Raw genomic sequence first — 16,722 nt, forward strand, 5'->3', positions numbered from 1 at the left:
TTTTCTCTGCTTCCTGCCAGCTGATTGTCCTGGAGGGTGGTGGCAACCCTGCGCCCCACCCACACCAGATGGCGACGGTATTCTGTAAAGTGGGGGGTGGAGAGGAGGCTGTACCGAAGAAGGAGGCCCTCAATGTTATCAATGTGATTGACCAACTGCCGAAGCCCTGTCCAAACCCTAAGTTTATTAACCGGTCCATGGCTACCAAAGGCCTCCTGCTCCCGTCAAGACGCAGCTTGGCCAGCTTCTCAGAGGAAGAAAACACCGATGTCATGTAAGACACCATTTGGGGTCCTCATTTCTAAGGCTGGAGAAGCTTTGCAACCCACTGTGGCGGGTCCCTCAAGGAAGAACATATCAGGAGGTTCCCCATGCACCCGCCCTGAGCCCCACATCAGTTTTGAGAGCATGTGGGTTCCCCCATTCTAGCAGACCTTCCTGGACTAGCCAGGGGGTGTTTCCTATTCTGCTTGCCACTCTATGCTACCCCTGTCTTCTCTCCCTCATTTCTCTCATTTTAATGCCCTGCCTGCCTTCCAGCTGAGGTTCACTGGCCTGCTAAGTCAGTCTGAATTTTCTCTGCTTCATATCTTTGCTTCCCGGTGAGAAATATGACCCAGCATCAAGTTGGGGGATGCAGAGGTGGGAAACATGGTCCCTACCTCCAAAAAAATGTCACGCCTGGTGCCAGTGGTGTCAGAGGTGGGGGGCATCAGGCAATAAAGAGGGAGATACAGTACAGCCTGGTAAATGCCGTCACAGGGCAGCTTGAGAAACCAAGGGCTTGGGTTAGCTTGGGATACGGTGCAAAAAAGAGAGACTTCTTAGAGGAAGATCTCCAGGGAAATGGTGTGCAGGGTGACTGCTGAGGAAATAGTACAATCTCATTGAAGTGACCCATGAGTGGGCCCTGGGCTTAGTGTAATGTTCTGTTATCACTGTCTTTAGCTACTATGTGGATGCTGGGAATTGAACTCTGTCTTCTACAAGAACAGCCAGTGTGTGCTCTTAACCGCTAAGTCATCTCTCCAGCCCCAGACATGAAATCTTTTGTTGTTGTTTGTTTGTTTGTTTGTTTGTTTGTTTGTTTCGAGACAGGGTTTCTCTGTATAGCCCTGGCGGTCCTGGAACTCACTCTGTAGACCAGACTGGTCTTGAACACAGAAACCTGCTTGCCTCTGCCTCCCAAGTACTGGGATTAAAGGTGTGCACCACCACCACCCCGAGAAATCTTTTATAATTGCTTTTTAATTTTTTTTTCTGGGCAGTGGTGGCACATTCCTTTAGTCCCAGCACTTGGGAGGCAGAGGCAGGCAGATTTCTGAGTTCAAGGCCAGCCTGGTCTATAGAGTGAGTTCCAGGACAGCCAGGGCTACACAGAGAAATCCTGTCTCAAAAAAGAAAATTATTTTATGTATGTGAGTACACTGTCACTTTCTTCAGACACTCCAGAAGAGGACATCAGATCCTGTTCCAGATGGTTGTGAGGCACCATGTGGTTGCTGGGAATTGAACTCAGGACCTTTGGAAGAGCAGTCAGTGCTCTGAACTGCTGAGCCATTTCTCCAGATCCTGTAATTCATTTTTTAAATTTATTTTTCTTTCATATGCATTGGCGTTTTGTCTGCACGAATATCTGTGTGACGGTGTTGGGTCCTCCAGAGCTGGAGTTACAGACAGGTGTGAGCTGCGATATGGGTGTGGGAATTGAACCCATGTCTCTGGAACAGAACTGATATTCTTAAGTGCTGAGCCAGCTCTTCAGCCCCAGTTTATAATTTCTTTTTAAAAAGGTTTCATGGGGCTGGTGAGATGGCTTAGTGGGTAAGAGCACCATACTGCTCTTCCAAAGGTCAGGAGTTCAAATCCCAGCAACCACATGGTGGCTCACAACCATCCGTAACGAGATCTGACTCCCTCTTCTGGAGTGTCTGAAGAAAGCCCCAGGGTCCTTACAAAAAAAAAAAAAAAAAATTTTTAAAAAAAAAAAAAAAGGTTTCATATGCCAGGCAGTGATGGTGCACGCCTTTAATCCCAGCACTTGGGAGGCAGAGGCAGGTGGATTTCTGAGTTCGAGGCCAGCCTGGTCTACAGAGTGAGTTCCAGGACAACCAGGACTACAAAGAGAAACCCTGTCTTGAAAAAACAAAACAACAACAACAACAAAACCAACCAACCAAACAAAAAAGTTTCATACTTAATTTTTACTGGGATCCACAGACTGTGTGCTGGTTAGAGAGGAAGGTGTTCATTCTAGGTCATCATTAGCTGTTGTGACCTGACTAAGATAACCATTGTTTGTAGGAAACTTCATGATTTACTAAGGGGTGGAGGAGGAGATGGGGGAGGGGTGAACCTCAGGCAAGGAGTCCTGAGTTCAAGTCCAAGTTCTACATCTTAGATAAACGGCCTTAGCCAACTTCAGTGGCTAACACCCATCTAGCAGGGCTGCTGTGGAAATCAGGAGACATGTTCCACAAGCAGTCCAGGGTCCAGTGGATTTCTGTGCCTACTTTAGCGCTAGCTTTGCTAGTAGGGGAGTCTGTTTTGTTGTTCCTGTTGTTGTTGGTTGGTTGGCTTTTTTTTTTTTTTTTTTTTGGTTTTTCGAGACAGGGTTTCTCTTTATAGCTCTGGCTGTCCTGGAGCTCACTTTGTAGACCAGGCTGGCCTCGAACTCAGAAATCCGCCTGCCTCTGCCTCCCGAGTGCTGGGATTAAAGGCGTGCGCCACCACGCCCGGCTGGTTGGTTGGCTTTTGAGACAAGAATTCTCTGGGTAGCCCTGGCCGTCCTGGAACTTACTCTGTAGACCAGGCTGGTCTCTAACTCAGAGATCTGCCTGCCTTTGCCTCCTGAGTGTTGGGGTATGTGCCACCACTGCCCAGCTCTAGTAGGGGACTCTGAAATGGACATTCTTAGGACAGTCTGAAAAAATGATGTCAGCATCCTGACACTTCAGCCTACACATACTGGACTTAAAGAACATCTGCTTTAAATGTCCAGTGTGGGCTGAGGGGTGAGTGTTCTAGACTCATCCAGCTGTCTCAGGAGTTTGTGGGTTAGAGCTGAGGGAGGGCATATGGCCCATCAAGCAAATGGGAAGTTGTAAGCTGGAGTAGACTAAGGTAGAAAGGTAGAGTGGGACCTGTTTACACGCCAGGAAATCTTAGCTGGTAGAAACCAAAATGAAAATAATATCTAGACACAGATTCAGAAGCCGCAGAGCACATCACAGGCAAGAATTGATAGGTCTTTGATGTTTAGTTTTAGTTATAGGTATGCATCAATCAAACTTGGTTTTAAGGAGTCGAAAGCTATTTTGTTGTTGTTGTTGTTGTTTTGATTGGTACACTTCATCACCAAGACAATGCAGGGTCATATATTTCCTTCGTAACAGCAAAGGATGACAACAATACACATTTCCATGCAGGGACTGGAGAGATGGCTCAGACTTAAGTGCGGCTGATCTTCCAGAGGACCAGGGTTGGCTTCCCAGTATCCACACGATATCAGAACTATCTGGAACTGTAGTTCCAGTGGATTCAATGTCCTCTGCTGGTCTCCGTATGCATGTGGTACACACATACATACATAGAGTGCCAATGCACATAAATTTAAAAAGCAACAAAAAAAACATGAAACAGACAAAACAGCCGAAGCCTCTGCTGCGAGTGTGAGTACAGACAAATCAAAGCACGACACGGAGCAAAAGCCAGGTTTGGGATAGGTATTGCTGAATGATATCTTTTATTCCTATAGAGTCTAGAGACATGCAAAACATGCAAAGTAATAGGTCTTGCCTCAGGTTAACATATATGCAGCAAGCCTAAGACGACACATAGTGAATAAAAAAAGAAAAAAAACCCTTACTCTACTGGTTTCGTCAGCTACAGGATATGTGTTGTGCCAAGGAAATGTTAGTGATCCCCCAAAAACCAGACAGGAACTAGGCTTGGGTTTTGGTGGTGGTGGGGCAACTTGGAGACTAATGCTAGGTACCAGCCTGTTAGTTTATCTTAGTTCAAACCTAGATCAGGTAGTCTGTATTTAAAATATTTGGCATTTCATATGTACTTTGAGAGGAGAGGTGTCCAGGGGGTGTTAGTAAGGCCAATATATCATAATTTTTGAACATGTAACATGTTACTTTTGGTGTGTCTAAAATACCCCCTAATTAAAACAAAACAAAACGTAGAAATGGGTGATGTTTTAGTCACTGTTCTATTGCCGTGAAGAGGCACCATGGCTAAGGCAGCGGACAGAAGGAGGAAGCACTTAATTGTGAGCTTGCTTACAGTGTTGGAGGGCCAGTCCGTTATCATCATGGCAGGAAGCAGGCTGGCCAGCAGGCAGGTGTGGTGCCGCCAGAGAAATATCTGAGCTCTTACATCTGATCCCACAGACCGGTGATGGAGTAGGGTTGTGGGAGGAGAGTGCTAGCTTTTGAAACCTCAAACCTCACCCATAGTCACACATCTCCTCCAACAAAACCACACCTCCTTCAACAAGGCCACACCTCCTAATCCTTCCCAAACAGTTTCACTAACTGGGGACCAAGCCTTCAAACCTAGGAGCTGATGGGAGATTATCACCCAAAGCACCACACGGGAACAAGAGTTTTTGTTCGTTTTGCTTTGCTTTTTACTCTTTTTTTTTTTTTTTTTTTTGAGTCAAGGGTCTCGTTATATAGCCCAGACTGGCTTGGGACATTTGATCCTCCTGCCTTAGCCTTTGGGGTGCTAGAATTACAAGTGTGCTTGTGCCACCATACCCAGTGGAACAAGAGAATTCCTCCCGTATATCACATAGTACAGACTATTAATTTCACATGCTTCATAATTAATAGTGTTAGATGTCATTAAAATGTAAGTAAATAAAATTACATTAAACGTGAAGTAATAGGAAAGAAGCATTAGCAAAGAAATTAGCTTAATTTATTGCCTTCTTATTAGGTACTTGCAGACATTTCCCTTCAGTCTGGTCAGTTGGCTGGGACACTTGCACCCCATTTTGGTGGGAAGACTCAATTTTAGCAGTTTCAAAATTTGTGCTTGCAACACTGAAGATCATATTTAAAAAATCAGCTCCTCCATCCCTACTGGGGACCAGGGGTCAAGAATGAGCAGTCTTAGTGAGCACTGGGTGAATGTCAGGCCCTGCTGCTGCTGAGCTTGTCTCAGGCTATCTCACAGTTGGTGATACAGATAAACTGATCCCCCAGAGCATGTGTTCTGGGGTTCCTCAGGCTGGATGCGTTGGGGCAGCCCCATGTGACATCTGACAATCCTCCCCATCTGACGTCCATATCCTTCCCACCCCAGGATGCAGATGCCAGCGGAAGATTCTGAGTACAGCTCGGATGACACGAGTATGTCCCCGATTCCGTCCACTCTGATGAACCCCATCAAGATGGCTGTGACCCAGCCCAATAGCAGCTTCTTTGCCGGCATCCTGGAGGGGGAGCTGAACAAACTCAGTTTAGCATCAGTGGTCAAGAACACAGAAAAGGATAATCTGGCCATCTGCCCCCGTTCATCTAAGTCCCAAATAGCTACCAGGGGCCTATTGGACCTTGACAACCCTGCCCTGGACACAGACACCTCCTCAACACGTTCCGAGTCTTCTGTGGTCCTGGATGTGCCGGAGGCTCCGTTCATTTGTGAACACACTGTTGGCGATTCCACAGCTGTGGTATGTTTTTCTCTGGGCAAAGGCTTACGGTGTAGACACTGAACTAAGTAAGCTCTGTGGGGAGTGTGAAGGCATAACCCCCTGCGTTCTGACCTCTAGTTCATGGTTTAGGAAGGGCGGCAGGAGGGTGTGCATCTTTGGAGCCTCAGTGCAAGATGAAATGGGCTTCATTGCTTCCCTGTTCAATCCAGAAGAGAGTCGAATCACGTTTGTCAGGAATTCAGAGAGAAAGGTTACTTCCAGCTGATGTTAGGCTGGAACTGGGAAGTGTAGAAGTGAAGAGCCTCAGTGTGTCCCAAGGGCTTCTGGCAGGAATGTTCCTACAGGCCACCTTGGTAATACATAGACTCCATCCCTAGAGGGTTTGAGGCAGGCCTGACAATATGCATTACGTACATAGTCCCAGGTAATGGAAATGCCGTTGTAACTACTGGAGGTGCTGAGTCAGATTTCTAGTCTGTGTAATGATCTCTCTGTAGTTGGAAAAGATGCTTCCCACAGGTAGTTTTCAGCTCAGTCCTCTGTCCCCGTGCTGCACATGGGTACACTTCCCTCTAGACTTGAGCAAGCTACAGTAGGAAATGGAATGGGGGGGGGGCATTGTGATGCCTCCCACCCATACCCTCACCTATACCGTGGGCTAGGCCAGACCTGAGGAAGCCTGGGTTCTCTTTTTGCTTAGATTTCCTGGACTTACGCTGCAGGCAAGCAGCAGGTCAGTTTCTACCAGGTGCTGCTGCAGGAAGCAACCAAACCAGCTGACAAGGACATGCCCAAGATCAAGAACCGCCCCTGGATCTTCAACAAGATCCTGGGTACCACTGTCAAGCTGATGGAGCTGAAGTCAAACACGAGTTACTGCCTTACCGTCCGGGCCGCCAACACAGCAGGGGTAGGGAAGTGGTGCAAGCCCTATAAGGTGAGTCTCAGGGAGCAGAAAGGCACAGGTCTAAGGAGGGAAGACATAGAGAGAGCGAGCTGAAGGTCAGATCCATTGGCCCAGATCACGGTGAGAAAGTACAAGGGGTGGTGACTGGCAGGAATTCCCCCACGCCTCAAGTCCTTGCTGGCTTGCTTTATGCCTGGGCCAACACACATTAGTTCCAGACTGCTGTTCCCTGAAAGGTGTATGGGTTAAACTGTTGGGGGGGGGGGCATTAGAAATGCAAACTGGAGCCAGGCGTGGTAGCACACACCTTTAATCCCAGCACTTGGGCGGCAGAGGCAGGCAGATTTCTAAGTTTGAGGCCAGTCTGGTCTACAAAGTGAGTTCCAGGACAGCCAGGGCTACACAGAAACCCCGTCTCAAAGGAAAAAAATAAATAAATAAAAGCAAACTGATCATTATATCATGTTCATTTCCCAAAGCCATGAGTTCTTATATTCCTTAATTCCAGTAAAATGTCAGAGTCCATAGGGAACAGATTGTAGTTGTCAAAGGGTTAGTGTAGAGAGAACCCCACAGTGACTGGCATGAAGCTAAGATCTCACTTAGTAGCAAGAGAGATGAGAGATGGAGATGAGAGATGAGAGAGCCAAGGCTAGCCCGGGAAGGCATCCTGAACATGTTTGTTTTATTTCAGTTTGCAACCGTGTCTACTGACTTCAACAGCTTTCCTGAGACCAATCCCATCCAGGTCACCGTGCAACGCAAACAACCTCATCGGAGGACTGTCTCCATGACAATGGAGGAGATGCGAAGGCTGGAGGATCTGGAATACCTATATCCATATTAAGGGGGTGTGGGTTGAGGCTATCCCTTGCCCACTGTCTGCCTTGGCTCTGGGTCCTCGGGAACCAGAACCGTGAGATGTACTGTACTACCAAGCACCAAGTCAAAGAACCACTAGTTATCCACCAGCCTAGGGCCTGGGGCAGATGTATCGGAACCACAACCCTGGGGCGGGGCCATGGATAGACAGGAATCCCATTCACTTAGTGACATCTTGAGCTGGCCCAGGCTCAGTCACTGCCCAACAGCTGCTAGGCACCCTCCTTCCTCCCTGACCTGGGCTGGTTCCAGGTTCCCCATTAAAGAACTGAAGGCCCAAACAGCACCCTGAAACTCTACTTCCTGTTGCCACAAGCCTCAGCTGGGCCAGAGCACAGGCCTCGTCAGAATGAGGAGTCCAGCAGGTAGAATGAGAATAAGGCTGGCTGGGTGACAGGCTGACACTCAAGACTAGATGCCCAGCTTTAGGGGAATGTTCTGGCTGTACCCTAGCTTATGAGTCCTTCCCTTATGAAGTACAGGGTCATTGTCTCCTGGGGCTCAGGTAACTAGCTCATCCTAACATAAGGCATTTTGGACACCGGTGCAGGATCACTGTGACACACGTGTGCCTGACACCAGGCAAATCTAACTGGTGGTTCCTGGGCCTCTCATGCAGCCCTATTCTGATGTGACAGGGGAGAGGAGGCTGAATACTCAGCTTAGTGACGTGCAAAATGTACAAGCCCCTAATGGAGGTAGGAAGAAGCCTAAGGAAGACCCAGAAATCTCTCCACAGATGACTGGAGGCCGTGAACAGACAATGCCGAGCCCCAGCTAACTATACAGCGAGAGAAAACAACAGTAGGTTCTTGCAGGGCAAAGGTCTCAGCCAAGGCCTGAAAGCCTGGGATACCCTTCATTCCTTCAAGGTCCTCTGAGAGCACAGTCCCTCATGATACTGTGCCCACATCACCTAGAGCTGTCCCACACCAACTGCCACCCTGCTGGCCATCCTCTGCAATGACCCTGGCCTTCCAGCACAGTGCTGGGGACCTGGTGGGAGAGGCACTGGCAAGACTGTCATCTAACACCAAAGTCCTCATGAGCAGGCTGAGAACAGGGTCGCTACATACATGTGCGTACTTTTTGGCTTGTGCCAATGGGCACGTGGCAGGATGACCATGGACAGCACAGCCTTAGCCTTTCCACTGGCCACTAGCCTCTCCCTTATTGCAAAGCAGCAGAGGGCAGCTTCCTGATCAGCCTGGGCTCCTGTTATCCAGTGCAAGGGAGGGGCTCGATGGACCTTCTCAGAGTCCCTGACTGAGCGAGGGGGTTCTAGGACAAGAAGCTGCAACATGAACACAAAATATAAGTTATTTATTTGGCCACACACATAGCCTAGGGTCTGGGCCTGCATAGCTGACCCTTGGAGAAGGACATGGGAGCCAGAGGCCTGGCTTCCCCACTACTGTTAGTCAGGAAGTGCCCATGGTTTAGCTCCATGCTGTAACGTCCTGTCACACACTGGAGACCTGTCCTGGGCAGGTGGCCATGTGCATTCCTTGGTCTCTGGCTGGGCAGGCGGAGGCTGAATCCAGGGAGGGGTCAGGAAGCTGCTGTGGATTCATCTTCTCCATCTGTGGGGGGAAAGGAGAGGCATGGGAGGGAACCACGCTGCCTACAACCCTGTCAATAGCCTGCCTGGCACCTGCAGCTCTGAAACTCAACTGCGTACCGACATACCTCAGCCAGAAACCCAGTCCTGCCCTGTGACCCCGCTGTGCCTACTGTCAAGCATTAAGTTGCCGTCATAAGCACGGTGCTTTAGGTGTGACCCTCCTGAGTAGAAAGGTGCCACTGTGCCTGCACACGGCCAGGGAGAACCAGGATTCGAACGCAGGTCCCACAACTGCAAAGCCTGGCACCTTAACAATGAACTACCGCACTGTGAGACCTACAGGTTCTCCCAGAGTCTCCATAACCCCCTATCTCTACCTCCCATGGAGAATCTGGCTCTCGTGCCTCAAGAAGGTCCCTCTGAATTCCAGGCTATGACAAAGAGCAGAGAAGGGCTGGCCAGTGTGGGCCAGGAGAACCGAACACCCCAGCTTCTACCACAGCCCCACTCACATCCGGAGGCACTTGTCTTTCCCACCGCTTGCTACTCTCTGGCCATCTGGACTCCAGTCAACAGCATATACCTATAGACAGGGTCAGACAGGGTCAGACAGTGTCAGACAGTGAAAAGCAGAGGGCCAGGGCCAACCGCAGCCTCCATGCAGCAAGCCTTACCTCATCGGCATGGCCAGGCAGGTCTGTGGCCAGTTTCTGGGCCTTCACATCCCACACCTTCAGCGTGCTGTCACTGCTGCCGCTGACTAGTAGTCGGCTGTCAGCTGACCAGGCAATCTGGTATACGGCTGCCACGTGGCCACGCAGGGAAGCTAGGTACCTGGGCCGGGGGAAACCAGTATTAGATCTTCAACATGTCCTCTGCATCCACAACAGTGGCGCTCACCTTGGCTACCTGCTAGCATCACCTGGGTCCCATGCTAGACCGTTTTGATCATTATCGGCCATTAGTATTTTGTGGAACTTCTCCAGCTGAGTGGGTTTGAGGCTCCCTCTTGCTAAGCCTCCAGACCTGCATGACACCGCATGCCTGAAAGGCCAATGCACCACCTGCTTAGCCCATCTGCCCGGTGTCCTCCGACATAACAGGTGCAGCTGACAGGTGCTGTGGAGTTAACGGTGGGCCAGCCCCAGCCGGAGCTTTCAAGTTAATCGAGTCTAGCTGTGATGTCTGGTTAAGCCATTAAGACTCAGTTTCCTGGCTTGCTAAAAAAATCTGAATTACCACTTTAAGGAACTGCTGTGTGAAAATACACAGTGATAGATATTTCTTCTCTTCCCACACATCATGCATGCCTCTTCTTCACCTGATAATGGCTGGTGCACCACACCCCCTCGTATCAGGGCCTCTCATCAGGCGTCCTTATCAGAATCAGATTCTAATTCATAAGGTTCAGACTGGAGTCTATACTTGCATTTTTTTTAAAACTGTTAAAAGGGATATAATTTTTTTTTTCGGGGCAGGGTTTCTCTGTGTAGCCCTGGCTGTCCTGGAACTCGTTCTGTAGACCAGGCTGGCCTCGAACTCATAGATCCACTGGCCTTTGCCTTCCGAGTGCAAGGATTAAAGGCGTGAGCCACGACTGCCCAGCACAGAGATCTCTTTTTATTATTAAATGACATGATTGCAGGTGCCTGTGAAGGCCAAAGACCTGGAGCCTGAATTACATGTGGTTGAGAACTGCCTGATGTGGACACATTTCTAGCTACTGTTCACCTCTACGACCCTGGCCCTGTCACTAGCCCTAAAGAAGCCATTTTACCAATCCAAATTCAGTGCTGAGGTGAGAGAGGTCTGTGTGTCACAAGTGTGGGCTAGGAAATCAGACCCAGCCAGTGCCACACAAAGAGCAAGCAGTATCATTGAGTCCATGCCAAACCCTACTGCTAATAAGGGACAGCCTCCTCGCCCCGCCACTCACTTGCCCGTCCGGCCATCCCACAGCTTGATAGACTTGTCGAAGGAGGCACTGGCCACGATGCGCGAGTCAGGAGAGAAGAGCACCTGGTTGATGAGGGCCTGGTGTCCTGTCATCCGGGCCAGGGGCTTCTTGTCCTCTGCTGGGGACCACAGGAATAAGGTGAAGTCGTCTGAGCCAGAGACCAGCCTCTCTGGGCCTTGGCCCTGGGCAAGAAAGCACACCGCGTGGGATGTGGTGAGATACTGGCTATGCGACTGGCCGAGGTCAGAACTAGGGAAATGAGGCCCGGCAGGGACACAAGCTTACATGCCACTCCAGGCTAGCCCATAAGGAGAGGGAATTCTAGACCTAAGTGGAAGGAGTCCTAAGATACAAACCAAGGCACAGAATGGTGCTAGAAGGGGGTGGCTTTCCTAGGCGAGCTGTCCTTTATGTATACAGTGTGTGCATGCTGATACTATGAACTATGAGATATTGGTAGCGCTGGATGCTTCCCAAGGGAACAATGCAGGACTCTGTGAAAGATTGATAATATCTTTCATAATACCTTTGTGTCTTTTGAACCTTAGACCATGCAAATGTGCTCCTTAGGTGACAAAGGAAAGACGAGACAAAAGTAGTAAATAAGATACAAGTTGGGTGATGCCTGGCGTGTTAGGATTAGAAGATTATGAAGGACAGCGACTGTCATGGTTTGCATATGCTCGGCCCAGGGAGTGGCACTATTAGGAGGTGTGTCACTGTGGGCATGGGCTTAAGACCCTTGTCCTAGCTTTCTAGAAGCCAGTCTTCTGCTAGCAGACTGCTTCAGATGAAGATGTAGAATTCTCATCTCCTCCTGTACCATGTCTGCTTGGATGCTGCTATGCTCCCGCCTTGATGATAATGGACTGAACCTCTGAACCTGTAAGCCAGCCCCAGTTAAATGTTGCCCCTATACGACTTGCCTTGTCATGGTGTCTGTTCACAGCAGTAAAATGCTAACTAAGACAGCCAAGAACAACGTTTTGGAACAGAAACACTGAACTGGGGCTAGAAGGGAGAGAGGCCCAAGTGACCGGAGTTTCTGTGGTCAGATGAGAAGAGTCCAGAGCTGGGGCTTCATGTTGGTGGCACATACTCACCCGCACGAGGTTGTAGCGGCTCGATGCCCTCTCCTTCAGCTCCTTCACTGTGCAGGAATGGGGAGAGGGAGAAAGAACAAGACTGGTTACACATCCACCCGCTAGGCAGGAGAACTGGCTCCTTCCTAGGCAGCCTGCTCCCCTCCTCCCTCTCACTCACAGGACCCCTGCAGGTCTTGGGCATTCACTGTGGCTTCAGCAGGCTCAAAGGCCCCTGTGCGCAGGGCATAGTCTGTGCTAAGCGCCATGGTGTTCACCCAGTGGCCATGACCTTGAAGAGTACGACACAGCACACCCTAGGGCAGGAGAAGACAGGTCACATATACAGAGAAATACACATACATACCTAGCATCAAGGGGAGAGATTATACCCTGTACTCCACCATTGGACGGGTGACATAAGACAAGAATCAGGAACCTAAGAATTCATCACTGATGCACGGTCATCTCATCAAACTGCACCTGGAAGCTCGGGCCCCTCTTCAGGGAATAAAAGGGTTTACCTAGTCAAATGGATTTGAGTGTGGGAGTTGGCAAACAACTAAATAGGCTCTAAAAAACCCACCAGAATCCCCACAAGGCTGCATGGAGCTGCTTCTGCAGAAGCACCAGCTGGACTCTTGGTATAATTCTGGAAACACCAGATCCTCTGATAACAAGTTTGCAAGCGGCAAGGCACTGGCACCCGTGACCCAGCAGACTGACTTCTGAATACCCCTTACATCATGGGCCCTCCAGACTTTGATGGTTCGGTCCTGGGAAGCAGAATATAGAAGCCCATCTCCTCCCCATCGGAGGCAGGTGACTGACTGCGTGTGTCCCGTGAGGATGCGTTCACAGCGGCCTGCGGTTGTATCCCAGATTCGTACACTGCCGTCTTTGGAGCTGCTGGCCACATAGCGGCACTCGGGGTTCCTGGTGAAGGGGGAGATGTGACCTCAGGTCTGTCCTGGCAGCACCTGTCTGCCCATATTGCATCTCATTCTGAACTCAACGAGGCTGGGGACAATCTCTTAACAGCTTTCTTTCTTTTTTTTTTTTTTAGATTTATTTATTTATTATATGTAAGTACACTGTAGCTGTCTTCAGACACTCCAGAAGAGGGAGTCAGATCTTGTTACGGATGGTTGTGAGCCACCATGTGGTTGCTGGGATTTGAACTCCTGACCTTCGGAAGAGCAGTCGGGTGCTCTTACCCACTGAGCCATCTCACCAGCCCCCCCTTCTTAACAGCTTTCTAACAGCAGAGCAAGGCTATGCTCAGGTCATGTGATGAGCCCCCCCCCCCCCCAAAGCAGCAAGGGGTGTGGCCACAGTAGGCCAAGCTGTGGCTGTCCTGGGGATGTTTCCTTTACTCTGAACAGGGGAGGGGCAGCGTTAATCTCAGCTTCGTGTCACTTACATGTGAAGGGGCTCCCAGCTCAGGCCTGTGATCCATTTGCTGTGGCCAGTGAGGGTCCTGCCCACCTGCAGCCCCGTGCTTGGGTCCCACAACAGAATCTGAAGGACAGAAGCTCATAAAGTAACGTTCTGCGACCTGTCCTGACAAGGGTCTCCCAGCTGACCCCCCAACACACCCTTCTAAAGACTCCAGAGCCCATTCTCGGTCCATTTTTCCTGACGTTACCTACCTGGCCATTCTTGCAGCCTGAGGCCAGTTTCTTGCCATCTGGGGACCAGGATATGCTAAGGACCCAGTGCCGGTGTCCTAAGAAAGCAGGGGAGGGAGAGAAAGAAGCTCTGTTTCACCTTTATCTCGAGCCCGTGCCAGCAGGGCATGGGGCACCACAAACCCTCCTTAACCAATGGTCAGAGGAACTGAATCAAGAGGTGAGGGAGAACACAGCCTAAAGCTACAGCTGCAGCTTTCTGCAGATAACACTGCCACTCCCTAGTTAATTCTGCACTTGACAGAAGGTACGAGGTGTTTCTATGCATACCATCCCTTCTTACATCAGCTTTAGGATGAAAAGCAAGAATTACCCTCAGCTTCCAGATGCAAATATAAAGATAAGGAGTATGCCATGTATTGGGCTCCTCTACACAGTCCTCAGACCTAGAACTTCCTAGAAATGTACTCAGGCCCTGCCCTAGATCTTGCTGAAACAAAAGCTCTGGGGAGTCTAGGGTGTGGGGAGTGGTTAGGGACCACTTGATTTCAACAAGCTCTCCAGGATTCCAGATGTCTGGGAACCTTTGTGGCAGAGGCTTTTTTGGTTTTGGTTTTTTGAGACAGGGTTTCTCTGTATAGCCCTGGCGGTCCTGGAACTCACTTTGTAGACCAGGCTGATGGCGGTCCTGGAACTCACTTTGTAGACCAGGCTGACCATGAACTCAGAAATCTGCCNGTCTCTGCCTNCCAAGTGCTAGGATTAAAGGCGTGCGCCACCACCGCCCAGCTGGCAGAGGCTTTCCAAGCTGTCCCTACAACCAGTGGTTCAACTCCTCCCTATACCCCACACTCCAGTATCTGCTTCTTTCTAAGTGGCTGACTGGCCTCAAGGAACAGGCAGGACTGGCCTCAAGGAACAGGCAGCTGTGAACAGGGTGCTAATGGGTTGGAGTCTTCTGAGCCTCTACCCGGAGCTACCAAGCTAACCACCTGGCATGCACTAAGCCCCCTGTAAGTGGTTAAAAGTACACCGACCTTTGCATGTGAAGTGCGGTGTCTCAGTGCTGAGATCCCAGAAGCGCACAGTGGTGTCTCCGGAACCACTGGCCAGGTACCTGGGGGAGAGAGGCCGCTTGACTGCTGCAGTGGTGGGGCCCACCCTGAGACATTGCGCATGTGTATTCCTGCTGCCTAGCCAACCATCTTCTGGGAACAGATTCTCCATTCCCTGAGGAGAAATAGGACACTAATGCCACTTAGGAAAAGACCCTAGAAGGCCACTTCTCTCTTCTTCCTTCCCAACAGGAACAGCTCACTCATTCCATCCATCCATCCCCTTTGTGTTTTTAATGCTTTTTAATCTTTATCCTACCTGAACAGGCATCCTGCCTACACATGTGTCTGTATACAATGTGCACATTGGATCCCCTGAGAGCTGAGTTACAGACAGTTGTGAGCTCTTATGGGGTGCTGAGAACTGAACTCAGGTCTTCTGGGAGAGCAACCAGTGCTCTTAACCCCTAAGCCATCTCTCCAGCCCACCCCCACCTTTTTTTTTTTTTAAAGACGGGTTTTCTCTGGTTAGCCCTGGCTGACCTAGAACTAGTTCTGTAGAACAGGCTGGTTTACAACTTACAAAGACCTGCCCGTCCAGTCTCTACCTCCTTGGAAATTTCTAGAAAAAGCTTTTGAAGCTTTTCGTATTCTTCTGTTGTTGGAGGCAGGGTCTCTCTACATAGCCCTGGCTGTCCTGGAACTCGATATTTAGATCAGGCTGGCCTTGAACTCACAGAGATCCGCCTGCCTCTGCTTCCTGAGTGCTGAGATTAAAGGCGTGTACTACCACCACCTGGCTCAACTGTTCATATTCTTCATATTCTCATATTCTCTGAGTCCTACAAGAAAGGATTCATAGGGAAGTAACAGATGCAGAAACCTGACTTCGGAAAGGAGTAGCTCAAATCTCCAGATGACCAAGATAGGCTCTTCTGAGCCAGATACTATCCTTAGCCTTTGGGGACCAAACCCCAATAAGAAAGTCTGTTACTTGCAACGTGAGTCCAGACCCAAGTCTATGACAGGCAGGCAGCGTAAGACCCTGTGAATAATAACTCAGGATGGTCCTCTCCACCTGTCAAAGGACACACCTCCATATCCCAAAGATTCTGCCCATGTCCTTACTTTCCTGTGGGGCTGAAGGCCACAGAAATGACAGCTTCGCTGTGACCCTCCAATGAGCTGGTGCACCGCGTCACAGCCCGGACCCTGAAGACAGCTTGGGGCTGGTAGATGATATCGACAATTTTCTCTGTCTCCACAGACTGGGACTCCAGCGTCTTCCCCAGGGAGGACACAATCTCAGCATCGTGGACGTAGAACGCCAGGGGCAGGGGCTCCTCCTGAAGGCAAGAACAACAGAGTAAAGAGGAACTCTGCTCGGAGGGATGAGTGCCTGCCCTCAGCGGGAGTCGGCTCAATTCCAACTACTGCATACCACCATGCGACTAATTTAATCCCGCTGGGCATCTCTGTAAAATGGGGATGCTTATGTTGGGCTGTGACAAGAAGTCACGGAAACACTGCATCCGACGCGTTCAAAACACAGCCTGTCTGCAGGTGAGTTGGCGCGGAGAACATTTTTCCTGAGGCCGATCCACGCCACCAACACTGTCGGTGAGCAGCTGGGTCCCCGGAACACCGTGGCTTCGTTTTGGGGTGCTCACCTGGGCCAGCAGCGCGTTGCACACGAGCTGCAGCTTGTCCGGCGTGATGTCCACGGGCACGTCGAACGGGGAGCCCAGCAGCTGACCGCCCTCATCCTGGAACTGTACGAGCAGCCGCTGCACGTCGCCTGCCGCCGCCTCTTCCTGCAGAATCAAGCCGGGAGGCTGTCAGTCCCCCTCCGCTCCCCTCGGGCCTCGGGACCCCACGCGGAGACCCGGCATCCCCGCCCCGTGCGCGTACACCTACCACCACCGCCGCCGCCATCTTGCGTCCCCACGTGGAGGAGAACCGAGGTGGAAAGA

General features: G+C 50.3%; 2 protein-coding genes across 2 annotated transcripts; one reads left to right on the forward strand and one right to left on the reverse strand.

The window, feature by feature from the left end:
* Fndc8 (fibronectin type III domain containing 8) lies at positions 1–7,739 on the forward strand. The gene is made up of 4 exons (XM_021177825.1): positions 1–274; positions 5,320–5,689; positions 6,372–6,608; positions 7,273–7,739. The coding sequence occupies exons 1-4, from the start codon at positions 69–71 to the stop codon at positions 7,423–7,425; spliced, it is 966 nt and encodes a 321-aa protein (XP_021033484.1). The 5' UTR covers positions 1–68; the 3' UTR covers positions 7,426–7,739.
* A 1,023-nt stretch (positions 7,740–8,762) lies between these two features.
* On the reverse strand, positions 8,763–16,722 carry Nle1 (notchless homolog 1). Its single transcript, XM_021176735.2, has 13 exons — positions 16,667–16,722; positions 16,420–16,563; positions 15,878–16,095; positions 14,732–14,811; positions 13,716–13,792; positions 13,487–13,584; positions 12,807–12,999; positions 12,245–12,380; positions 12,085–12,131; positions 10,961–11,163; positions 9,699–9,858; positions 9,537–9,607; positions 8,763–9,043 (listed from the first exon to the last, which is right to left on the reverse strand). Exons 1-13 carry the CDS (start codon positions 16,682–16,684, stop codon positions 9,031–9,033), a joined length of 1,458 nt encoding a protein of 485 aa, XP_021032394.1. The 5' UTR covers positions 16,685–16,722; the 3' UTR covers positions 8,763–9,030.

The sequence above is a fragment of the Mus caroli genome, chromosome 11 (assembly GCF_900094665.2).
Source record: "Mus caroli chromosome 11, CAROLI_EIJ_v1.1, whole genome shotgun sequence".
Classification (NCBI taxonomy): domain Eukaryota; kingdom Metazoa; phylum Chordata; class Mammalia; order Rodentia; family Muridae; genus Mus; species Mus caroli.